The sequence below is a fragment of the Rutilus rutilus genome (genome assembly GCF_951802725.1).
Source record: "Rutilus rutilus genome assembly, chromosome: 23".
Taxonomy (NCBI): domain Eukaryota; kingdom Metazoa; phylum Chordata; class Actinopteri; order Cypriniformes; family Leuciscidae; genus Rutilus; species Rutilus rutilus.
Window position 1 is genome coordinate 10,696,143 of NC_140233.1, and position 26,698 is coordinate 10,722,840.

The 26,698-nt window shown below is 38.9% G+C and overlaps 1 protein-coding gene across 2 annotated transcripts in view; it reads right to left on the reverse strand.

Moving 5' to 3' along the window:
- The window catches only part of ntrk3a (neurotrophic tyrosine kinase, receptor, type 3a), a 205,068-nt gene extending 178,588 nt beyond the window's left edge, over window positions 1-26,480 (reverse strand). For both annotated transcript variants that reach the window (XM_084396553.1, XM_084396552.1), the window contains exon 1: window positions 25,909-26,480. In XM_084396553.1, the coding sequence (XP_084252679.1) occupies window positions 25,909-26,153 (245 nt within the window). In that variant the 5' untranslated portion in view covers window positions 26,154-26,480. The remainder of the gene's footprint in view (window positions 1-25,908) is intronic.
- Window positions 26,481-26,698: the final 218 nt, after the last annotated feature.

A 26,698-nucleotide genomic window follows, 5' to 3' on the forward strand; every position in this document is an offset into this window, starting at 1 on the left:
AGAAAACTTAAGGTGCATCAACATAAATATGGTTTAGTTAGGACTGTCAATCAATAAAAACAATGAATTGAATAAATTACATAATATCTTGACTAATTATGTTTGTTATGTTATATTATGGCATCAGAAAAGAATACCTAACGCCCATTACGTCGGCATAAAAGATTGCATCAGAGCAAGAAAATCCTCCTCCTGCTTGCTTTTGGATCCTCAGGTGGCTGAAATGACCAGTTGGGTGGGTCGGCTATAGTTCAGTCAGTGCAGGCTACAGGTCTGAGCCAAATGAAGATGCAAACAGGATTAAGATGGCCTCATGTTGTCATCAGCATTTCTGTTAACGCTGAAATAGTCCAGAGCATGGCATGCCACTAGAGCCGTGCTGTCAGGAGAAAATAGGGAATCATATCCTTCTGGCGCCAGGCCACATGAGCCCGGCAGAAAGAAAATAAAGGGGCAGCCACTGCTTAGTGTAAAATAATGGGTTTTAAGTGCCTCCCATCTGCGAGGCCCAGATAAATAGCCATTGAAAGAGAAACTTAAGTCAGCCCTGCTGAGGGAAGTTATTGCTGTATCCTTTAAAAATTAGACTTTATAGCTTCATGATTGGGCTTTATATTTTATCCCCAGGTCTCACATCTTTTGGGTCTTTTATGAGATTTGTAATCACACACGCATGTTAGCGTGCAAGCCGGAGTCGGTTATCTTGGAACCTCAATGTAACAAAGCTTTTAAAGCAAAGCTAATCATAACGCTTGAAATAACACTTTCATGTTAATACGCGAGTGTATTCTGGAAGCTACTGGCTAATCTTTGGCCCTGTTTACACCTGGTATAAAGATGCGTTTTGGTCGATTGGGTCACAAGTAGACGAGGTAGATGACGGAAAGATGACATACATAAATGAAGATATTTTGAAGAATGTCGGTAACCAGACAGTTGATGGACCCCATTGACTTCCATATCAACTATTTGGTTACCGACATTCTTCAAAATATCTTCAGCAGAAGAAATAAATTCATACAGGTTTGAAACAACTTGAGGGTGAGTAAATGATGACATAATTTTTATTTTGAAGTGAACTATTCCTTTAACTCTGTCAAATAGAGACTTGCTGCTAAGGTTATTTTATGCTTAAAAGCTGTCTTATCTCAGTTTTCATATTCATATTATGTATTGTCTCAGGAGAAAGTGAACTGCAATATCTAAGATAAAAACTGGTACACTATACAAGTGCACACTTCTTTTTCACAGGGCACACACACAGAGTTTCACAGATTTGGGTTTGAAATAAAGAAAACTGGCTTTCCAAAAGTGCAACTTGACAATGATTACAAACCTTCCTTTTCCCCCCATCTACTGTATGAAACGTACCATACTCACAGAAATCTAGCATGTAGGCACACTAACGCTACACTGCTGTGCTAAGCTAAAACAGCCCAGCTAAAAAGCACACTAGCCTTACTGTTTTTCACTTTCTCTCCAATTTCCGAGATAGGTTTGTCACTGCTAACAAAGCTGCTCTTTAGTCACTTTTAAGTCTAATAATGTGTCAGACACCATAGTCGTGCTTGTTGGTTGTCTATGTGCCTAGCGGGCCGTGATTTATTTGAAGTCCCACTTCAAACAATGGCTAGCCTCTGGTGAAGCTAATATATGCAATGTCCAATGTCACTGTGATTTTTACAGATTGGAAATGAGAGCTGGCATTAGCATTCTCCTGGCCGAAGAGCCCCGTTCGGCTGTAGCTAATGTTTTAGATTAACACTAAACCCAATTACCATTTCAGGCCAGAGAAATCAAAGAAAAGTGTAAAAATGCTCTCATTAGTCAGAGCATATGACATTGTTTAATCCTCATTAAAGACTCGGGCCTCTTAGAGCTGTTAAAAAAAATAAATTATGGTAAGATGTACCGAGCCAGCCTAAGAAGCACATTTACCGCAGTATGTCACAAATCTCCATGAGTTTATTAACCGCTGAAGACCAGCTGCCGTAATAGGAAATGAGAGGGCACCGATCATCGAACAGCACTCAAAACACTCAATTGTCTTTTTATGAGGTTCAAAAGGCCTTTGAAATTAATAAACGTCACTTTTAATGAGTTCAACGGATCAGTGATGTGTGCATGTTGCAAACACAGACGCGCACACTCCTTCTGTTGTCGTACTCGCGGCCAAATTCGCCCCGTCTCTGCCAGCGAATCCCACCCTGGTCTCAAACTGCTTAATTAGATCTGCAATAAAAGCGCAAGCTGATCTTATTGATTTGATCTTGTTTAATAAATGTGACGGAGCTGATTGGAATAAATCAACGCAGGCTTTGATATGACATTGCTTCTTGCACATATTGCAACAAATTCAAAGTGAATTTTCCAGTGAGTGGCGCTAAAAGCGCGCTTCATAGTTATTAGTTAACTAAAACGAAAAAGAAAAAAGAAAACATTTTCATTACTTGAAATAAAATGAAGATAACTGACATAAAATACACCAAAACTTATTTTATTTCAAATATGCTAATATAACGCCACGTTCAGTTTTATCCGAAACAGATGAACCTGAATCCGCATCACAATTGAAATGTGTACCAGTTGAGCTTCAGAACAGGTTTACTACATCAAAAATGCTGTGCATATGGAGCTGGTTATGTGAATGTCAAATGTCAAAATGTATTAGTTTACAAATCATGCATGGTAAAAGCGTTTTGGGGTCATAACATTTTGCAAGGAACTGAACTTGCCCCATAAGCATAATGTATGTGAATAGGAGTTAAAGTCGTTGGTGTTTTACTGCCTCTAGTGTTCATTTCAGCTGGAAAATGCAGTGAATTGCATGATACGTTTATGGAGGTTTGAAAACATGTAGGTTTTTTCCAATGGACCCTTTTCACATTTCCAGGGTTCTCAGAAGCAGAAGTCGGCATAGTTGGGTAAACCTCTATAGTAGTGAACAGAAAATACAATGAATATTATTTTTTGTTCCCATAAACTCCAAAAAAAAAAAAAAAAAAAACATGATAGCATTACTATTGGGGCTGCAGGATATTGGAAAAAACTAACATTGCGATATTTTGTTTTTCTGCGATATGAAAACAATTTCACCAGATAATTTGAATAAAGAATTAATCATTCTGGGATGATTGAGGTGATTTGGGATAGTGCATCTGCATAGAAAATAATAAACAAATTACGAGCATAGATAAATTATACCTGCTTTATGTTTTTCAGGTAAATCTAACTGTATTTAGGTATAGACATTGAATAGCCTAATCAAATGTGAAATAATGCGTAGTATAAATTAAATATAATTAATGAATTAGTTAATTCAGTTTATCTTTGTTAAAGCTACAAAAGTTATTTTCTCTTTCTCTTTTGTTGTTTGATTAAAATTGGTGACAGACAGCAGCAGGAATATTAGGCTGCTGTCACTTTAAGACAAATGAACGGATCCTATATAATGATACACATCCTTTTATTTCTCTGTTGTTTACAACACATAGCCTAACCGACTGTGTTTGAGAGGGCACTCGCCGAGATTTTGACTTGCGTGCACGTGTCCGTTCAAGCTCAGAGGAGGAGACCTGAATTTGGTGTTCACGTGCTGTCTGTGCCAGTCTTCTTGCGCTTGATGTTTAAACTGACAGGACTTAAAAACACATGCAAATGATAAACTTTCACTCTATGAGGGTTAAACTTTGCAATTAATCAGAGAATCACAAGCAATTCCGAACCGGAACCGATCACCTATTATCCCTATACTTGACACCACACATCCTGTGATGTGACTATGTTAAAACGATATATCGTGCAGCCCTAGTTTCTATGACTTTCCAAAAGAGGGAAAAAATGATGAGAGATTGATTACAGTGGACAGAAGAGAAAAATATGTCAAATAAGCCTCTGCCGTTGTATTGCAAACACCCAAACAACAGCGTTAACTAGACTAGTTTTCTGTAATTGAATGCACAACCCAAAGTATAGTGTTATAAATGCATGTTAAATTTAAAAAACACTGCTAGATTTACGATGTTAATAACTGTGGAAACACATCATCACAGTCTGTGAAAAGGTTCCATGAGCCTATGTTGGAATGGCGTGAAACACATGGTCAGCGAGTATGGATGAGCGCCTCCGCTGTGAGGTGGCCAATCAATGTCACGCAATTCAAGTTCCGACAGGGCTTAGCAGGAGAGGAGGCGTAAGATCGTAGCATTGAAAATGACGGTTTTCACAAAACCGTCTGCATTCTCCGCCTCGGAGGTCAGACCTGTCTGTGTCACAAAGCGAGCTATAAACAGCAAGCAAACATAAGGCATCACGACCGCTTTCATTTCATCTGTCGCAGAAGCCTTAAGCACCTCGCAGTTTGTGTCCAATATCATCAGTATTTTCCCCTCACCAAGGCCGCGCGCTTCCTGCCTCCAGAGTGCGGCGAGGGGGAGAGCGATTGTGCGCCTCGTGTGTGTGTGTGTGTGTGTGTGTTTTTGGAGTGGTGGGAGGACGCGGATGAGTCATAAGAGCAGACATGATCGCAGCAAGAAATGTAAAAGAACCCATCTGGAGGATCTTATGATCGCACATGCATATAAGTTGTTGAAATAGGCCGGCTGAGAGCGCGTGATTGAGAAGCTCCCCGGGTCTGCTCGTAGCTGCGCGTGCGAGGCGTGATTGAAAGCTCTCCGACAGCGCACAGGCACCTTTAAATGATTGATTGTGCATCCAGACTAACAAGAGGACCTCGTCAGCAGCGCTGCGTAAGCTTGGCTTTGACTGACCGCTTTCACGCCACCTCACTCCCACCCTTGTCCACCCCTGCCTGCATGACCGCGACCACACCGTTCATTACCTGTATGCTGTGAGTAGGCGGACTGGTTGCACTTTAGAAGATGAGGAGAGACCGGTGTGCCGAATTCTGACCCCAGCCAGATTATTATTACCACACACCCCCACCCCTCAATATAGGTAGGTTTAGGATTAGGCATGGAGGTGGGGTTAGGATTAGATATTATGATGTTTCTAGCATGTTATCTTTGGCAACAGTTCTACTAACCCTAATTGATGGAGTGTGTGGCTTTTCATTTCTTAAACAACCGCGTAGGAAAACACATAATTGCCATATTCCAGGATGACAATGTCTTGACCAAAAATGTATGCACCTCTTGATGGAAATAACATCACAACTTTTATTTCCATCAAGAGGTGCATTAGTTTTTGGTCAAGATCTTGTATTGACAATGCAAGAGTCGAGCGCTCTGTTAAGTCTCCTCCAGGACATCCCAAAGACTTTCAATGAATTGAAGGTCTGGACTCAGAGGTGCCAATTCATGTGTGAAAATTAGTCTTCATGCTTCCTCCCAACAGTCTGATTAATCTTGACATTGTGATCCTGGAATATGGCCATGATGTGTCTTCCTACATGGTTGTTTAAGAAATGAAAAGCTACACACTCCATTAATTAGGGTTAGAAGAACTGTTGCCAAACATATAACATGCAAGAAACATAATAATCACTGATCCAATCATAGACTCTTAAGCATTTGCCTATTTAAATTCAAACAAAGACTGTTTTTCTTTTTTTTGGCCGCACAGTGTACACTCTCACACACACACACACACACACACACACACTATAATTATGTTGTTTTAGTCCAGGTAAAATTGCCTAAAAGGCTATTTTCTTTTTCAAAAGACAAAAACTATGATTTTAAACCAACAAAAAACAATACTGACTTGTCTGACTGGGTTACAACCCCCCTAAACTAGACTGGCTTCTTCTAGTTGCCTGATCAACTGCTGCACTTTCAGCGTCAAACACTTACATTCCATTGAACGAGGATCAAAACACACTGATTACATCCCCCGCACATAAATACACACACACACACTAAACCCTGGCAATGCAATCACCCTTGTTAGTGGCCACTGCAGAGATATGGCATGCATTTCAGCGTAAGACATTCTTTTCTACTCACAGCTCCAGAAAGCAGAATGAAAAATTGCATTTCATAAACTCAATCTGCCCTGTTATTGCTTTATGGCGTGTGCACTAAATCGTCTATTATGTGGATCTTAAGGTGGCACATAAATTCCATACATTACAGCGTGTTATTTTAGATTAGGGTGACTGCAATAACGCATCCTCAGGGCTGTCGGAGACAACACGTTTCTCATTTCCCATCTTTTATCAACATGTGGCTCTACGAGAAAGACACACAAGATTTAATTCTCCTGAATGGAGACACAGGCCCAATATTATCTGTTCACATTATGTAAAACATGTCTAAGTGATCGACATGGGAAAGATATGATTATGTTCAGAACATTTCTAGGTCCCGATTCAATAGGAAAAAAAAAAGCTGGAGCATAAAAGCGGTCAGAGCACAGTCTGCACTTTTTCTTATGTAATATCTTTCGTGATTGGCCAGATCTGCATTCTACGCCCCTTTCTTTGTTCTTTCAGCGTGGGCATAGTGTTTCTTCTCTTTCCCCACAGTCATCTCATTGTTGGGTCTTGGGTGGAGTTGTTTGGAGGGGGGGGGGTTAGGAATTGATGGGGGTTCCAGCTCTTTAAACTAGATTAAGCTGTACTGACGACATTCTCTGAAGACTCTGTAAACATGGGAGAATTGTAACGGACGCAAAAACCCAGTCACAGAGACTTAAAACATAAATAAAAGGAGTAGAGTACGGATTTGGGGATTAGGGGACCAGTGAGCCGTGTGAGGGTTTGTTGATAAAAGCAGTCTGTGTGAAACAGAGAACTTCTACACACTCACTCAATGTTAATGTTTGTGTTGCAGGCCAAATGGTGTACAGGCTCTGTGCTTTTCTGTTGTTATTTAGCGACTACCTTATGCTAAATGTGCCAGGAGCCTGTTTTAGCCAAGTGCCACATCTCATTGAGATCAAGTTTTCTGACATGGCCACTTGTACCGTACGAGTATGTGGTGTCGTGGACTGAAGCCTGAATAACTGGAGCTGGATACAATAGTAGCTCCAGTTGCTATATTTATTTGCGCATGACCATGATAATTGATTGATTTAACGATCTGATCTGACATTATCGAGTATGTCCCTCACTTTACAAAAACACACCCATTGAGTGCACGCATACACACGTGATGTAGCCTAGTTGATTTGACTAGCGCGCGTGCACATTTAGAGTGAACATTTTTACAGCAATTTAGTCTATTAAAATACATTTAGAGTGCCCCCGGATTCAAGATAAGGGGCAAAAATGCCCCTGTATGTCTTATATATTTATATTATTTAATATAGTTAACCAATATTTCACAAAGAGCGCCGTTTTTCTCCAAATATAAGCATGATTACAAATGTGACATTGATTTTATACAACGTAGCCTACACGTTTATATAAAGTGACTTACATTTTAGACATCAAATCGCCTGTTTTGCTCTATTCCGCCAATGAAAATGGTTCCAAACAAAGTCTCCAGCACTGTTTTGCGCCTCTGAGCAACACACGACGGTGCATCTTTACTGAATGAATCAGCTTTTTGAACGAATAAGCTGAATCAATGATTCAATGACTCACTCATTAAGACTTCAAAATGCTTCGTTCCGGAGTGAATCAGCCGTTTGAATGAATCGGTTGAATCTCAATGACTCAATCATTAACAGTGACTTGCTGCTACCTCCTGGCGAGTTTAATTTCACATTTAAAGTAGGCCTATCTGTTCATTTTTTAAATCATTTCAAATAACAGAATTTAACGTTTTATATTTTCAACATTTCAAAACATTATTTATGCATTTTTAACTGCTCTTCACTGATTAACTTCAATAAAGGTTGATCTAGTTAGGCTATAGAGTTATACATTAGATAAAATATCTGTAACTGAAAATCACGTTTAAATCTACATGAAAAACCTGAAAAGCACTGTTTATTTCATTTATATGTTTGTTCTGTTGTATTTATTTGTGCTATTGCTCATAATTTGATTATGTGTTCCTATTTTATTACTTACTGTTTCAACTAGTTAATATAGTAGCTAGTAGTAGTAGTAGTAGTAGTGTGTGTGTGTGTGTGTGTGTGTTTTATATATATATATATATATATATATATATATATATATATATGTATATGTATATGTATAGTCATTATTACTAATTCTAGGTCCTGTGCCAACCTGAGCCTGTGGCTCCCTCAGCCCTTGCAGAGTCACAGTTCTTCAAGTCCACTATTTGCTATTAAATCCTGATTCTGGAGTGGCTATTCGGATCACAATCTCAACCTGGGCTTCATTCTCCTCTCCGAATGTGACGAGATAGAGCACAACACCATGCCCTGTCAATAGCACTCGCCAGAAATAACTTTATGAATAATGCAACACAGGGTCTGCTCTCTCCTAGCGCAAAAGCACCCAAGAGAGAAGGGGCTTTGACTCTTCTCTTTCCCACTGGGGTGCACATACATATACACACACATACTATACTAGACATACCTTTGGGACAAAAAGCAGCAACAAAAGGCAGAAGACATGCAGAACTATGAGTCTACACCACCACCACATGTAGTTCTCTCTACATGCCCACAAGCACACGCTCTTCAATTATTCCACAGACAGCTGTGAAATCATCATGAGCCGCTCCGCCCCTGACGTCTCCTCGCAGAGCAGCTACACAAGGAACTGCTCTCTCTCCGTCTTCCTAACTAATTCTGAAAGGTAAAAGAAGAGATAAGACGGGCAAGGAGCACATCAGGGTTCCGCCATCAAACCCCATGTGTTCTTCACCCGCTGATGGGAAATAAAGCAAGCAGGCTTTCTGGCAGACGGATCTTCTAATTTTACGGAATTCAATTAGGTGGGATAGACAGATATGGGGTCGGACTTAAAGACGTGATCCAGGGGCTCGACTCATTCTAAAGGGTATTCGTAACAAGTGGGGGGTGGTACGTCTTTCAGCAAAGAGAATTAAGGAAGGATACATGCTCAATCCCTGAATTCATCCACTCTCGAGAGATGATTGTTGAAATCTGTCATCTTTCTTTCTCGCAGTCTCTCACTGTCGACAGATCTGCAATTAAAGCTTTGGAACAAGAGACTCTATCAGCAAAGGCTTTAGAATTTAAGCTAGAAACGGCCTTACAGACAGAGACACAAAAGTCTGGCATTCAGAAGTTCAGAACAAATGTCAATCAACAATTCTAGCATGTCTTTATGTTGCTTATGGTGCGTTCATGTGGGAAAGATCATATTTATTTAGTTGAATGAACATGAACATCACTAAAAAGTCATAAATATTAGTGGGAAAGCTTCTGAGAATAAATGGCAGTATGAAATTCATGCAGTGGGAAATTTGACTTACTACAAATAAAACAAACCATGGTTAAAATATATATATATAAATTAATACATATATACATGGCATTTGTTAGTGGTAATCAATCCGCCAAAAAGAGATGGTTACTACACTTTTACGATATTAAAACCATGGTTAATTTTTTCATAAGGGTAATATTATATAAGTATGTAAAATACATGATGATATTGTACAATTAGAATTATATATTATGATTCGAATACATAACGATCCAGTTTGCAGCACCTTCAAACTGTAAATTGAGTAACAACAAAAAAAGTAACACACCAGAGTAAAAAAACCCCTGCTGTATTATTTGTCGAAAAGATACATCATCTAGCTCGCACCAAAGTAATTTGAATGCACCTGATATGATTATTATGACTTCCCAACTCGTAAATACAATCTTCAAAGCACCATCATTTGACTGTACACTTTGCAACCTAGCATAGCACAGCATAGACTACATTAGCTTCTCACGCTAAAGTAGTTCAACTGCAGTCAAGCTAATTTCAAAATACTTTTGTAGTTATTTTTTGTCATGCTACACTCTTACTTGCTAAAACATAGCTTACAAAGGAACACCTATAGTAGACTGATTTGAAAATAGCTGAGCTGCAATGGCGCTACTTAGAAATGCAGATGAGTTAGCAGTGTCGCTAATTTTCAGTTGGTTACTCTCCAACACTGGAATAGACCTATACTTTTATTGATGCTAATTACTTGCAATATGTGTGGTAAAAATATATACATCATTAAACTGTAAACATTACTTTAGGAAAACAACTTTTAATTTGATGTTTATGCTAGCAAAATGTACTAGTACAGTTACTAGCATACATTTTTCCAAACAAGTTCAAAAATCCACCACACAGCCAATTCAGACGATTTCATCAGTCATGTCAATCACAGTGCAATTTTCTACACAACACTGAAACAATTACTAACCTTAACCTCAGTGAAGTGATAGTCGGTTGATAGCATTACTGTTTGTTGCAATTACTGCGTGATTGATTTGACCAATTAAATCGTCAGCTGGGTGGGATTTGACTTAACTAGTTTGGGAAGCATAAAAAACAAAATCACACACAGTTACTGCTGTAACTCGCAGAAACAACAGCTTCAAAAAATGCTTTCCGACAGCATTTCGGCATTTGAACATTTCCCAGCCTGGTTAGATGGCAAAGATCTGACCACATCAAAGCAATTTCCAAGCAACAGCAAATGTCTAAATGGTTTTACGTTCCCGCAGGAAATGCAGGAAGCTCTGATATTCCACCGCACAGAATGTGTCATACACATCCGCACTGCCTGTGGCCGGTAAAGATAAACCAAACCTATTTCCATTGTTATTAGTCTTCTTATTACTCCTCACCAATATTGGCAAATCAAATTTAACACTCCCCATAATTGCTCAGACCTACCAGGGTATTAAATGTTCAGTCTTTTTAAATGTTCTATTACGTTTTATTCTTTGGGCTTGAAATATTTAAAAAGTCACTTAAATCAAATTCCAATTACCAATCTAAAACATCCCATTGGGTGACATGGTTGTAATTATTTAGGGAAAAGTAACGGTGGTGAGCTCTCCAAGTTTCCAAAGCAATTATGAATTAATTAAAACAAGATATCCTCATAAATTAGTGATGAATGTACGTGAACTACATCTCCTTTGTTGATGTTCTTTGCTCATATCAATTTTCGAGCTTTAATTATAGCAAATTATGGTCATATAATTGCACGTTTTTATTTAAAAGCATGACCTGACGAGGCCATTTGTGCTCGACAGATAAAAATACACTAGAGGTTTTAAAATGAGCCACCCTGCAATCCATGCTAACAATATAAAGACCTGAATAGAAAGGAATTACGTGTAAAGCAGTCTCCTTATTCTCTCTCTCTCTTTTTGTAGGTGTCTTAGCTTGATGAAAGCTATGCGAGACAGCAAAGTATCTGATGTGCTGGAAAGAATACAAAGCAAGGTAATAAAACACTAGCATGAGAAGGAAAAGAAAGAAGAAGAAGAAAATCAATGAACCTTACGAAAATGCTACAAACACAAATTTCGATCTGAAGCATGAGCAAACCCAAAATTTCTTTCCCAATCTATTACTCGGTAGCACCCAAATGAAACCGTATATATCTATCATGACAACTCTCAGAATAGTTTTAGCGTGTCGGAGGTGGAGGGTTTCAGAGGAAATTGGCTTTAGGGGTCTGGATTTTAATAAAATATGGTGAAATTTGTATTAAGACCATCTCCGATTTATTTAAAAGTCTAAAATAACAGGATGAACAAGTTGCGGCACATGATTTATCACATGTCTCAAGAAGTTTAAACTTCACATTTACCTTTCTTGAAAAGTTCAAACGGGTTAAATATCCATCCTCAATGCGGACATGCGTTTAGGTTGAGCATGGATAATTCTGTTAAATGTCAGAGTGACATGCGCCAGGCAGCGAAGGAACTCCTTGTTCCCTCTGTGGGTTGATGTTACTGTTTTACAACGTTTGCTGGATTTTGATACCAGCACCGTGGGCCGATGGATGGAGGATGAAGGGAGTTTGACGGGGGTGGAGAGCTATTTATGAATGCGCAGGACATGCATCGGCTGTGCGCTCATTAAAACTCCTCTCACGGTGGAGGAGGAATACGGCCCACACCCTCTGCGAGGCTTTCCTCCTCTGCAGTCTAGGCCAGAATTCACAAACCAAACACGACTGGGAGCACCGATCCAGGATCAGGCTGTCCCTTATTGTGCGTATAAGCAAATAAAACCATTCCAAAGCGGTCAAGCTACGGATATGAACTAGAGCTGTACGATTCTGGTTAAATTGAGAATAATTTTTTTTTTGTTTCAAACTGAGATCACGATTCTGAACAGACAACTAAACAAAATAAGTATTCACTAGAGGTTCTGACAAAATGTTAATCGCTGCAGTTTGAATTAATTACTTTAAAATCGGTTTGAGTGAATGATTCAGTGACTCAATACTTGTTTCATAACTGGAAGAATGAGCATTTTTGAACAAATCTCAATGAATGATTCAATGACATACATTTTTAAGTCACTTGTCGCAATATAGCCGCTTTGGAACAATCTACATTGTTAAAAGCGCTATATAAATGAAGATGACTTGACTTGACTTGACGCCACCTGGTGGCATAACAATGTAATCTGTACAATCGTTATTTGAAGCGTCATGTTACTTTCAATAGGTGATTTAGGCTCAATCCCAATTCACCCCTTGCCCCTACCCCTTGGCCCTACCCCTCCGTTTTGCGCGTTCCCGTGAAGGGGTAGGGTTGTCTCGATTCTCTTTTGGTTGTAGGGGTAGGGGTAAGGGGAAGGGCCAGATAGCCCTTGAAACGAAGATTTTTCGGGACCACACTTAAAACGAAGGGGTATGAGAAATGTACCTGCATACACCGGCTACAGAGGCAACATGACTGCCAATAATCATTTTCTTTATGTCACATTCAATCTTGTGTTCATATTTACGGTCATGTTATTCAAATAAACGGTTGCAAAAAAAATCGCTAAAGTTCGTTAACAATATGACGCGTGTAAAAAGCAAAAGTTTGAAGCGAAGTGGACGCGCGAATGAAGCGAATTCGCGTCCACCGCGCCGCGCTAAACGCCTCATTCGCACCGCAAGACCTCCAGACGCGCGTAAACGCGTCTTAACATTGAAATCACTCGCGCTAGACGCTCTATTCGCGTTTGGTGTGAACGCAGCATTAGGCGTCGAAGATATCGTCATCTCCGTTGTTTTCTGTGAACTTCAGAAAAAAAATGCAAAAAAATAGCTGTAACTCACGCAAGACTACAGCTGACGACGGCATCTTGGAAGTTTGTGATAAACATTGGCGCATCTCCTAGGCGCTAGCAACGACGTATAATGACGTGTAACGGTGTAGTAGTGGTGTCCCATTTCTTAGGAGAATATTTTCACCCCTACGCCTTGCCACTCTGTTTCAAGGGGCAAGGGTAAGAGGTAGGCGAAGGGTTAGGGGTAGGCGAAGGGGTATAAAATAGAATTGGGATTGGGCCTTACTCTATTTTGATCGCTACTGTTTATGTCCGAACTATAAACTTTTATCTCAGTACTTCTGTGATAATATGAACATTTGTAACACAGAAATAACAAAACTGCGTGGTTGAAAAGCTGTTGCATACCTATACTGAACATGACAACCGCTCTCTTTGGCTCAACCCAGATTCGTCAAAGGTTTAACAGACACAAGCGAATCATTGTCATTTAGGAATGAGATTGTGTGGGGTGTTTGAATCGATATCGCAATCTTTTAACGATTATTTGAGCAGCTCTGAAATGAACTGTGATTTCACATAGACAACTACTCCAAATCTTTGGTCAATCATGTTGAGGAAAGGCAGTGAAGAAAGCCTCTGAATGACAGATGGAAAACACAGATTTGCCATTAAAAACAGGTGCAGGAATGTTTCAATCTTTTTCAGTTATAGGAAATTAAAAAATCTTCAGCGGCAGCTGGGTAATTAGGCCTGTAGATCTTGGATCTTGGCCACTCTCCACTGCTCGCCACAAACTGATTCTCATAAATGAGATCGCCAGGTCAGAGCACCTGTTAGACAGATTGAAAACTTTTCGTTATCAAAGAAAACAGCTTGGCAACATCTTTTTAACAGCAGGACGCCGGCTCAGGCCTCTAACATGTGGTCAGGAAAATGACCACTTGAATCTGAAACGATGATAATGGCCATGACTACGAATCTACAGTCTTTTTCTTCTTTTCTACACAGCAGGCATGAATACTTATCTTCTACACAATTATATGACATTAGCCAATTAATTAGGAGTGTTTGCTAACAAGCTGTACTATTATGCACACTTTGGGTTATTATTACACTTCAAATCATCTGACTTGTTGGAGATGTTGGGTGTTATTTTTTGTTTGTTTTTCAAAGTGATCTGAATCTCAGTATTTCACTTTTTAGATCATAAAAAGGGAAGGGGGGAAAAACTTAACACAGACTTAATGTGCGGTCATATTACTGAAATTTCACAGGCAAAAAAATAGAATAGCACAGCTCACACATAAGTCAATTTTTAACCAAGTAGCTTTCTGTTGGACAATGTGGCAAATTAGTGTGAGCAAATGAACCGGTTGCCAAATCTGTGTGGGGAAATGTTGTGTGGATTCCTATTGAAATGACTGGATTTCACCAGAGGAAATCTGCTAAATATGACACGTGACACTTATATTACATCTTGTAACATTGGCCATAATAGGTCCCCTTTAAATTATATGCAAAAGAAACCTCCACATTATCATTTTTACAATCCCCTTCAAGTTTAAGATTTACCACTCTTTGGTTGGGTTACTTCACATCTAAGAACAAGCCTGATGCAAGCTTGGCGGAAGAGGCAGTCCATTTATCCCATCGACTTGGATCCAAAACAAGTTTTCAAGACACCATTACAATGACCTTATAGACTCAGCCACATGCAGTTGAGGAGTAACATTTCATTACACAGAGAAATACCCGAGATAGGAGGCAAAATCCCACTTAGCCTTTCATCACAGAAAAGCTCCCCTGGAATCCTAAACAGCCCCCCCCAAAAAAACAATGTGCTCTCAAGGCAACAGAGATACGCAGCTAAACCCAACCTGCATCCGCCTGGCGCAGGTGCCCTCTAAGACGCTCAATCCTATTCTTGACGCCCACTCTTGTTTTCCTATCGCTGCGGCTCCCTGTGAATAGCAATGAGTTATCAGAGAGAACTAGGACCCTCTGGCAGCATGGAAGCCCTTAGCCTTATAAGGCTCTAGCCGCTATAGCCTCTTTAGCTTTACAACGTCAGTCAAAGTTAAAATGTGTTGAGTCTGCCTGCACGGACTTACCTGCTATAAACTCTACAGGTGTAAAGCTTAGTAGAGAGATTTAAAACATGGTGGGGGAAGTGCTGAGGATCTTCAGATACGTTTAAAGGGGTGGTTGATTATGATTTCACTTTTTTAACTTTAGTTAGTGTGTAATGTTGCTGTTTGCGCATAAACAACATCTGCAAAACGCTCAAAAGTTCAAAGCAAAGGGAGATATTTACTTTGACAGAAATTGCTTTTTAAGGACTGCAACAAACGGCTGGTAGGGACTACTATGAGCTTCTTCACATTTAGTGACATCACTAACCCTAAAATTTACATAAACCCCACCCCTGGAAACCCCACCCCGGAATATGCTAATCAATGACTAGAAGATAGTTAACTCCACAGCTGATGTCATAAATTCATCAACTAACCATTCAGAAATGTCCTGTTGGTTTCTACATGTTGTCACTTCTTCTTAAATCTCTCCATCATTGTCCGACTCCGGTTTGAACATAAAAGGCAAAAAGTTTTTGAAATTTTCAGTGTGTGTCTATGTGAAGTAATCGGAGCTGCTAACACACACACACACACCAGCTCTTGAAGCTCCGCCCTCTGTGCCACGAGCAGCAGCTCATTTGCATTTAAAGGAACACGCACAAAAACGGCGCGTTTTTCCTCACCCTCAAAAAGTGACAATTTTAACATGCTATAAAAAATATCTATTTTTAGCTAAAACTTCAGACACCCTGAGGACATCAGAGACTTATTTTACATCTTGTGAAAAGGGCATTATAGGACCGCTTTAATGACACTGGTGGGAAAAAAATCAGTGCACCTATATGATGTTATGTTAAAAAGTTTGGGATTGGTAAGGTTTTCATTGTTTCGAAAAAAGTCTCTTATCAAAAATACAGTAAAAAGACAAAAAATAGTAGACTCAAGTATCCAGACCTTTAATAACCAGCACCTTAAACTAGCCAAGAAACGACCACTTAGGGTGCTTTCACACTTGGTTTGATTGCCTAGTCTGAACCAGAGTTGCTCAGGGTTCTGATGGCAGCTTTCACACTTATTCAAATGAACCGCACTAACAGAGCAATCACACTAGAGATTGTTTTAAGCCAATCACAGTTTTTAATACATCTTCTATCTTTCAAAGATTACATAACCTTGAAAACTTAAAAGTGCTTACTATATAGGGTACCTTGTGTTACACAACTTGTAGTACAAGAGGACTGATTACATAAACAAAAATAAATAAATGTGTGCTCTTACTCCTGGATGTTGTGCATTAGCCAGCCAATCAGATTAGAGTTAACCAGACTGAGAAGACTGTGGGCGTGCAGTCAGAGACTAATTCTGTCTTTCAATGCGGTCAAGTGCTATCTGATAAGATCTCATCAACGGAAATGCACGTTACTATCAGGTGTAAAGGGTCTGGTATTCTTTCTTTCAAAATGAAAAAGAAAATATCTAGTATGAAAGTCCTTTGTAAAGGCAGGCAAGCATGAAATCTGCAGGGTATGCGGTTAAAGATGCCGCTACTGCCTACCTGTGGACGCCTCTCATCTGCTCTCTGCCAGCTATAGCAGGGAAATAAACTGCTGTGGATCATCCACACTGTTCTACAGTCTATCAGGCGCTTCATTAGCCATGCAATGAATAAAAGATCAGCGGCAAGGAGGAGGGATAAAAAAAAATAATGAAGGCGAGGATGGGAGAGCGAGAGGAATAAGAGAAAATGAAAACGAAGGAAATCTAAAACAGCAGCGGACGAAATTACCTCCAATATGTCCATTATTGAAGCCCAAAGCTCCCTCCTTTGTATTTCCCGCTATCTATAGTGGTGAATATGTTTGATTGGAATGTCAGTGTCGCTGTCATTCCATTACTTTCAGCACAATCAATAATATTCTATTAAATTAGGGGAAAAAATTGTGTATCATTAACTTTCACCATCGACAGTGGCTAAAAATTGCCTCACTGGCACACAAAAAGAGCTGCAGAAATGGTCCATTTACAATTTTCCTAGTCATAAAGAGATGGAACTATATTTTTCTGTCTTCTAAAGAGGCAAGGAGGTAAAAGGCTTTATCATGTGCTGAAAGGAGAGAGTGATCAATATTTTATCATAGTCTACGGTCACTACGAAACCTCTCTGGATGTCAGGACGATGGCATTAAGACGGAAAAGTTCCATCATATTAAACCAGCCTCTCGAAAATAAAATAAAATAAAATAAAATAAAATAAAATAAAATAAAATAAAATAAAATAAAATAAAATAAAATAAAATAAAATAAAATAAAATAAAATAAAATAAAGCTTCATGGCCTGATTACCCAAAATATCTACAAACCTACATTTAGCAACAGCCATGTGACCTTGAGATCTACTGTCATTTTTGCTGTCATTTTTTGAGTGCCTTCAGCTAAATTTAGGGAGCGATTACCCATCAAACATGCAAACATTAGTGTTCACAGTGTGGGGGCTGAAAAAGCGTTGTGTAACTTATTTGTAGAAGCAGCAGGAGTTGGGGTGGCATGTACATATTTTTGCACCACACTGTTTCGACGCAACAGCGGCAATCATTTTGCCTCAACTTCCTACTGTTATTTAGTGTCCCATATAGCCAGAAGCTAGAACTACTTTCTTGTGAATTGCACTGATAAACTTGCTCATGTCTCATCATGACTTTGTTTAATACAAGAGAATAATATATGACACTGTACATTTAGTGCTTGAGATGTAGCATATGTTATTAAGGTGATTTGTGTTTATTATTATTAGAATAAATAAATAAAAAATATTATTGTTATCTTTATTTATTTATTTATACTACTGCTATTACTACTATATTATTACTACTACCAATAATAACTATAACTATCATAATAATAAACAAATATTTATTTATTTATTTATTTATTTATTTATTATTTTGTTTATTTATTTAAGTGCTTCTCCATTTCAAATACAAATATAACTAAACTACCTGAAACCCTTAATTTCAGAAAACCAAAAAGATTTAATACAGGTCCACTGGTGTCAGTATATGCCGGTCCATTCACCAGATCTCCCACTTTGGATGACTTCCGTCAACCCCACATAACAAAAACTGGCCATTTCAATTTTACGGAATGAATCTCCGATCAATACCACACGGTAAACGCTGCCCCATTACAAATGACACGCTGGAATTATTTATGACTGCAGGCAGCCACCCAATACAACATGTAAAATGGAAAAAAGCAAACAAACCCGTTATTGGGACAGTCTCCCGATAACATAGCATATGTCACACATTCATATCTGCATCCACACCATGAGGGTCTTTGAGGTTAGGCCGTTCTCTATTGATCTTTCTGCCATTATGGTTATCATAAAGAGGGCCTCCAGACACATTATGAACATCAGGGGTCACACAAATGGACACTTCCCATTACTTTATTAGGGACATAGCGGGTCAGTCCATACAGCGCGCCCCGAGATCCATCATGTGCTCATTCAAAATCCATAATTTGCACATTAGCAAGAGCTTTGCATACTTTCAGCTGTTTTCGTGAGTTATTAAAAGGGTGTTGTGTCTAAAATATTATTGAAAATAATAATGAACATGACATGCTCATTCATGCGTGTGCTTGTGTCACCAATATCATAGTGTAATGATAAACAAAAAGCTTTTTAAGCTCTGAAGGTCAAAGAATAGGTCATAAAAAGAGCTTTTAATAATAATGCATGCTACACTGGCAGAGTTTTCTAGATTAAGAATGTCAAACACGACCATTTCTGAACAGACAGGCTGCAGTTTTCTTTTGATCCGACACCCAAGGCTCTCGAAATTGTCAAATTGCACCTGTGCTTTGTGTAAATAAATAGACAGTAAATGAAAGGGAGACTTTGTTTCAACTTCACAAGGCCCATAACTAGCAAACAAGAGTGAACGGGTTTTTTGTTTTTATCATTGAAAAGGCCTTTAAGCTAATAAGCCTGTCTTCCAAATAGTTTTCAAACAGCAGTAGTTTTGTTATGCATGAGGTCAGTTTGATTTTCTTGCAAAGAAGACAGAGCTAACAATTACTAAACCTAAAGCAATAGAAGAGAGGAGGCAATGCTGATGCTATTGGATTTTATATGCCTCTTCGAAGATGTCTAGCTTCTAGTTGTTAAATCATGTAAAATGAGCTTCAGGTAATTAGGATAAAAGAAATAGGATAGCGGATTTCCAAATCAATGGGTGCTTGTTGTTTAACCATCCCTCACCCTTTTTGTTAAGAATGACTGTAAATCCTGTATGCTTGGGGGCTCCGAAAGTCCAACGTTGTATATGTGCCACACATTATTAACAATAATAATAATATTAATAATAATAAACCCTTCTATAAATAAAATTCAAATTAAACTAACAATTGAAATGGAAATGAATCTAGAATTGTCCTTTAAATTGAAGATATTCACCCTTTTATAAATAAATAAATATTGAAATGAACCCAATTTGAATTTTAAATTATTGTAATGTTCCTCTGATCAAATACAAATGGAAATTAAAGATATTATTATTAACCCTTAAAGATATTATTATTAACCCTTAAAGACAGATAGATAGATAGATAGATAGATAGATAGATAGATAGATAGATAGATAGATAGATAGATAGATAGATAGATAGATAGATACAGTAGATAGATTCCTTTGACCTCAAAGAAATTGTTAACCCTTCTATAAAGGTTTTTTTTTATATATATTAAATAAAAAAGAAAAGAAAGGAAAAGAAAAAGAAAAAAAAACAGTAGAAATTGAATCTATAAATATTACGTTTCTGAGCCCCTGTGGTACACCACATCTGTTTGGAAAGGGTTGCTTGCTCACTCTGACATGTTCATGTGACGTCTACAACCCCAATGAATATTCCATGCATTTCACAAAGCCCACAGTAAGCATTTCCATAGCATCCCTAGCTCCATGACCTGTCCCACACGGATACTACAACCAGGGCACGAGACAATAAAAAAAAAAAAGGCTGACGCGAATTAGATTCCATTGCATTTCCAGATACGCCACTCTGATAATAACCCTCCTCACCTCTCTCAGCCTCTCCTAGCACAACATATGCCATGGATGATTTCACAGCTTCCAACATGGTCTCCAGCAGCCACTGCCAGACAGACTGTGCTGAAATGAGCTGGCCTTGCACATAACCACACCTGCCAGAACAAAAGGCGTCTTAGGAGTCACAGATCGTGAAGTGTAAGAAACCAAAAAACTGAGTATTGATGATCCACAAATGCTTAGTCAACGTTTTGCCAAGTGAAAAGGCAACAAACTTTCCCCTCTCGGTTCCTGCTCAAGGAAGAAAGTTAAGGAGTGTCACATAACCTCTCATCAGATGTGGAGTGTAATTATGAATCCATTTGTGCCCTGAAGCTATTGTTTGATTACCTGAAAGCATCAATCAAGCAGGCAGGCGAGAGAGTAAAACGAAGAGCAAAAACGCATCCTTCTTACGCACAGCGACGAGCTCAACACATCAGTATACAGTAGACACCGTTTGAATTTCCATTAAAATGTTCTTCAATGAGCAACCACCTTTTCCATCTATCAGCAGGTACGTGACATTGCTGATGGCTTTTATAGGTGCCGATTTGCAATGGGCACTTTACACCAGAAATCGTTTTCAAAGTAATCTTTGCAAAGTACCGCCATTTAGATTTCGGGGAGTCATTTCGGGGAGTCATTTTCACAATCCGAGACTGTTGCTAATCCACTCTTTTTTAATCACACATGAAATTAGGCTCTCAGATGCCGGTCTATAGACACAGAAACCCTTGGGATGGCTAAATGGAGACTGAATGGTCAATCAACAATAGCGAGTGTGCTGTGCGTCTTGTTTTCTAGTGCTAGATAAATTCCCCCCGTTCCATTACCGACACTGCACTCAGAATTATTAATAAATCTCAGCTTTTGAGGTGTAAAAATCATCTGATTTTAAAGAAGACCTATTATGCCTTTTTACATTTTCAACTTTCTTTAGTGTGTAATGTTGCTGTTTGAGCATGAAAAACGTCTGCAAAGTTACAAAGCCACTCCAAAAGGAGTTAGTCTCTATATCTGCACTGTTTAATAACTCCCTGAAATGGCTTGATTGTAGTCTTGAGATTTCTTCCAGGAATGTTCAAATCACAATATTCCTCATTTGAATAATTCCCACCAAAGGCACATGCAAAAAAGGGGCGGGGTCTGGCTGAGTTGTGTTAGCAGTGTTGTGGTGCCGTTATGGTAAGGGGTGTGACATTTCTGAAACACGCTCAAATCGGTTGACCAATCATAGCACACTTGTCCATCCGACCAATCAGAGCACACTGCGCTTTTCAGAAGGAGGGGCTTCATAGAGGAACTAAACAGGGGTGCGTTTCCGTTGAAGAAATCAACTAGCTAGTCACGACTGTTTCCCTAAAACCTATTGTCGCAAATTGGTTCGTTCAACCACGTTGGTTAATGAGGTCACGCAGGTGGTGGAGTAATAACTACTTTTAACGAATCTGTTTGAGATCGAATTAATGTTAGATGTTTTGCTATAAATTACAGACATGGCATGTCTAAGGACATGTTTTAGTCTAAGGACTATTTCTCAGTTTTCTCAGTTATTTTGCTTTATTTCCAGATTCAATCATAGGCTCGTTCATACGTAGCCTACTAGAGCACGTTCGCACATGCGCACTCTTCAAAAACGGTGCTTTAAATCTCTTGACAAACTAAAAGACATAAATGACATTTGTATGTATTCTAAATAAAAGATAGAGATTGCACTGAATGTCAGCTTGCTTATTTTGCTCAAAGATAAGGATTTATTGAATCCACGTCATGCAAACAAGAAACTATGCTTAACCACAGGTCGAGAGCTGTCGTTCCAACCACACAACTTTGCGATGCTGTTCGCGAATGTTTGTTTGTTAGAACGATGGTTTCGGGAAACACAGATTTGTTGAACTATGCTGATAACGACGACACTTGCGACCGTAGCTGGCTAATGATGCTTTCGGGAAACGCACCCCAGAGCGTTACTGACAGACTGGAAAGAGAGGTGATGCAACCATGTAAAATATGTGAAAAACAATGTGTTTTTTGAACATTCACGGAAAAAAACCCCTATTCTAATAGACCTCAAAAACAAAATCATAATAGGTCCCTATTAAAAAATACTAAGCAATTATAAATGCAATGATAAAATAGCAGTCTAGTTGCTTTGTTATAGTCTTCATAAGCATTTTTGCTGTAGCATAAAGAGTTAAAATAAGAGGGATCTGGTATGTTGTTCATATTCTGGCCATGCATTATGACATTCCATTAGCAAAATAAAAGAATAGTGCTGCTAATACAGAAATACCATTATTGAGAGTACCAAAAAAAAAAGACAATTAGTGTAATGGATAGGCTTGATGCAAACAAATGATCAACACTAAAGGGTCCTCGATTACTCTGATGCACAACAAAACAGAAGACTACAGCAAAGCTGGGGGGGAAAGGACAATACTGTAAAAGCTGCGAGCACATGCGAGCATGACAATCTCTACTTCAGGTTATTCTCTCTCAGAATTAAAAAACCCACTCAAAAATGTGCAAAACTGCAAAAATGGATGGAGCTGTGATGCCAACAAATACTAATCCACATTAGTTATATATACAGTAGCCCCCAAAAAGTATTTTGGACAGATTACAAAACATTTTTCGGTGGATGTATGAAATCAGTTTGCCTCAAGTGTCATACCAGAATCTAAACAGTTGTTTAAACTTAAAAGCTAACACCTCTGATTGTGAAATGTGTTATATCTTTCTAAAAAATAAATGCAGCTTGCTTTATTATACATGTAACACAATGATTTCCATTCCTGTTTAAGTGTGGTTTAGGTTTCCAAACACTTTGCTTAATAATGCTTGATAATAAAACACATGTATTTAGCCACTGCTAAATGAAAAAGCACCTGTATTAAAGCTACACTACCACAACAAAACCAAATTAACTTCTGTTTAAGCTGTAGTCCCTGTATGCAGGAAAAATTTATTGTTTGCATATAATTAAATCATTTCTGTCCTGGAGTTTTCTGCATTGCACAAATCATAGTGGGAATACTATATAAGCACTTATCAATAACTAGAAGATGCCGGGGATAGTTGTCACACTTTTTAGTCTAGTCGTGAATATTTCCTAAAAAGTTAGTTAATTTCTGTATAGATATATAAGTAAAAGTTTTGCTAAAATAGCTATTGACTTGTAAGAAATGATTGTTTCTTCAACAACGATGTATTAAATCATTCAAAATTGACAGTAAAGACTTTTACATTATAACAAAGTTCTATCTCAAATAAAATGTTCCTTTGAACTTTTTATTCATTAAAGAATCCTGACAAAAGGTAATGATTTCCACAAAAATATTAAGCAGTTGAATGATGAAAATACTATGTTTTCAACATTGATAATAGGAAATATTTCCAATAAAATCAGTGTGATTTTCAAAAATCAATATGACACTGAAGCTTTGTCATCACAGGAATAAATTACATTTTATGTATTTTTGACCAAATAAATGCAAATAAACAAATCCATCCCCCAATATCATATACTACTGTATATGGGGTAAGTTGTCACAATGGAAACCTGCATTTAAATAGCCTACAGTATAACGGGCAATTGAACTGCTTAAACAAATTGAAACTTTTAAACAGTTGTGAAGTACATGAAATGGCAAAAAAGTCTAATTTAAAAGTATATATATGGAGGGGAGGGGTGGGGGGGGGGGTGTTAATTAATGAACCGCATTAATAAATATCAAAACCTGTCCTGACTTGATATTTATGTACAATTTTACATTTCTTTTAACTCAAAAGCTAAATGCAATGCTTATATCAACTTCCCCGTGTGACAACTTGCCCCGGGTCTCCTCTAAATGCCCTCGAACTTCAGAAAGGTTTCAGTTGGCCTTTCTTTAGCTCTAATAGAAACATTGAAGCTAGTTGGCCTGAAGGAGAATCACCATAATTTGTAAATTGGTCAAGGTCGAGCGAATACAATAAAAGTGGGTTGATGACTCGTCAGGGAATGCCAAATAAAAATGTAGGCCTCTTTTTTCAGGAAAGCTCTCAATCCTGCTCCTGAAGTACCCCATATCACATTTTGGATGTTGGACATTTTGATTTATATCATACATTCATTAGTAGAGGCTCCAAGACCAGAATTGGGTGTCAAATAAGAAAAACCTCCAAAATGTGCAGTGCAAGACAGCAAACTGAGTTACAGGAGCTGTCCAGCATCAGGGGGTGCTGAACTCTCTACAGCTGCTACACAAAATAAAATCTTTAAAGCAAACAACTAGTCAAAAGCAAACAAGCGAGACAGGACATGCACACTTTCGAGACATGTTCCCTGATCGGTGCACGCTGGCTTTCCAGTTTAGATGTTGGAAAAAGGTTACCACTATCCCCTCTAGTGGTCTTACAAAGTGACTGGAGACTGGGCTGTAAAAACGTCTCCCTGAGAAACTGTTGAGCTCATACATCAGTTTGCACACACTATTATGCAGTTCGCCTGATAGAATGCGGTGGGAAAAAAAGTGAATCCGTCACAAAGCGCTATAGGGTTGTCATGGCATCCCTTTGTAGGCAATTCCCAACAAAGAATCAATCATCAATCGGGTTTTTGTTCCACCAAAATGCACTCTTCTGTTCTCAGTGCTGCACTAGCATTGAAATTATTTCAAAGGGAATACGATCGGTCTTGCTTTTAGCACTTTTGTAGCCTTAAATTATTGCTATTGCATAATGAAAACATCATCCAGACTGGTGTCGTGTCCAGGAGAACCAGTGCTGAACCACAAGATGGCCCATACGAGAAAAACTTTGAGAGAGAGAGAACTGATGTCTAAATATGGCAAAACTAATAGCTTTTCAAATGCAAAATGTCATTATTTGGCATCCAAAGCCGGTTGAAGACAACAACGTTAATGTTTTCTTTGCTCCAGGCATTATTATTTATTTGCTCGGATCAGTTGAGGGCCATTACGCAGCTCTCTTATTTATCCAAAAACCATCAGAGACCAAAAAGACCATCATATAGCTATTACAGCATTAATGTTTCTGTCTTCTATTACTTATTCGACTTGCCATGCACTGAAACATCAGCCTACAAATGAATGCAAAAATGAGACGTGATTTTTAAATCTCAATGCACTTATTGATGCACTCTGGTATGTGACTTCAAACTCATGCAAACCTTTTTTCCTCCCTCTCTCTCTCTAAATCTCTCTTTAATAGCACAATGCACCTTTCACGAAGCTCACGAATGTGACAAAATTCCTTTAGGGATTCCTGTCTTGAATACAAAGCAGCCTCAATAAAGACTCCTCTCTGTGAAGCCAAAAAAACAGATGCATTTAAGCTCAGATGTAGCAATTAATTGTCCCCAATGCACTTGGGAATTTTTAGCATGGACTGTATACTTTGTGTAAATGGAGTAGCAAATATCCAACAGCTTTCTTTTCATTCCTGATTTTAATATGGACGTTCAATTCATCCATAATTAATCTTCTATACCCATTTAAGATCGTTTTAAGCTACTGCCCATCATCAAAACCCTTCTAATCATCCCACACACCAACACAACGCCTGGAGTGAGTGGGAGGCTGAGAGTTGATCTCAATGCACACATGGACTCAACATGTGATGGACACTTGTGCGCTTGACTTACATGGAGGAGATGTTCTCAAACAGGTCCGGAAGGCTGTTAGTGGTATTCCCATCGCTCACGGTGTCCTGTAGTGCCAAGAGGGGAAGGAAATTCCCTTGGTAAGACTTATTGCAAAAGATGTCAGTGGTAGAACAAGTGCAGGTCGGTGGGCAGTCCAGCATGGAGCTCATGTAATTTTGGAAGATGCTGAGGAGAAACAGAATCCTCCACCAGCAAACGCGAGGTGGGATGGATAATAAATCCATGTTTCCAGGTGTTTCCCTTAATGTTTTAGCTCCTTGAGGGGGGTTAGTGTTCAACGGCAACAGAATCGTAAGCGCTCCGGGTATCCGTACAGTGATGCGAGAGCGCGCGCGGCTGCGTGGATGAGAGTAAAGGTATGTTAGATCAATGAGATCGCAATAATGTCCCCAAGAAAAGAGGGGGGGAAATACTCCGTCAATGTAGAAAGGGCTCAAAAATCAACGGTCCCAGTCTGTCCTCCTCTACGGGCTGCATGGCACAAGCTTTCCCGTCTCCACGGTGCTGTTTGTCGCGCAGTTCCAGGTTGTTGGAGCTCCGGCTTGAAGACTAAAGCGTCAGAGCAAAGTCGAGAGAGAGAGAGAGAGAGAGAGAGAGAGAGAGAGAGAGAGAGAGAGAGAGAGAGAGAGAGAGAGAGAGAGAGAGGTCCATGATCCGAGCATCAAGTCCCACCTACTGGGCAGATTAAAAACTGACGCACCTGCATAACAGCAAAAGCGATCAATTCGGCACTGGAAAATAACGCATTTTGCAACAGGCAAAACAACTA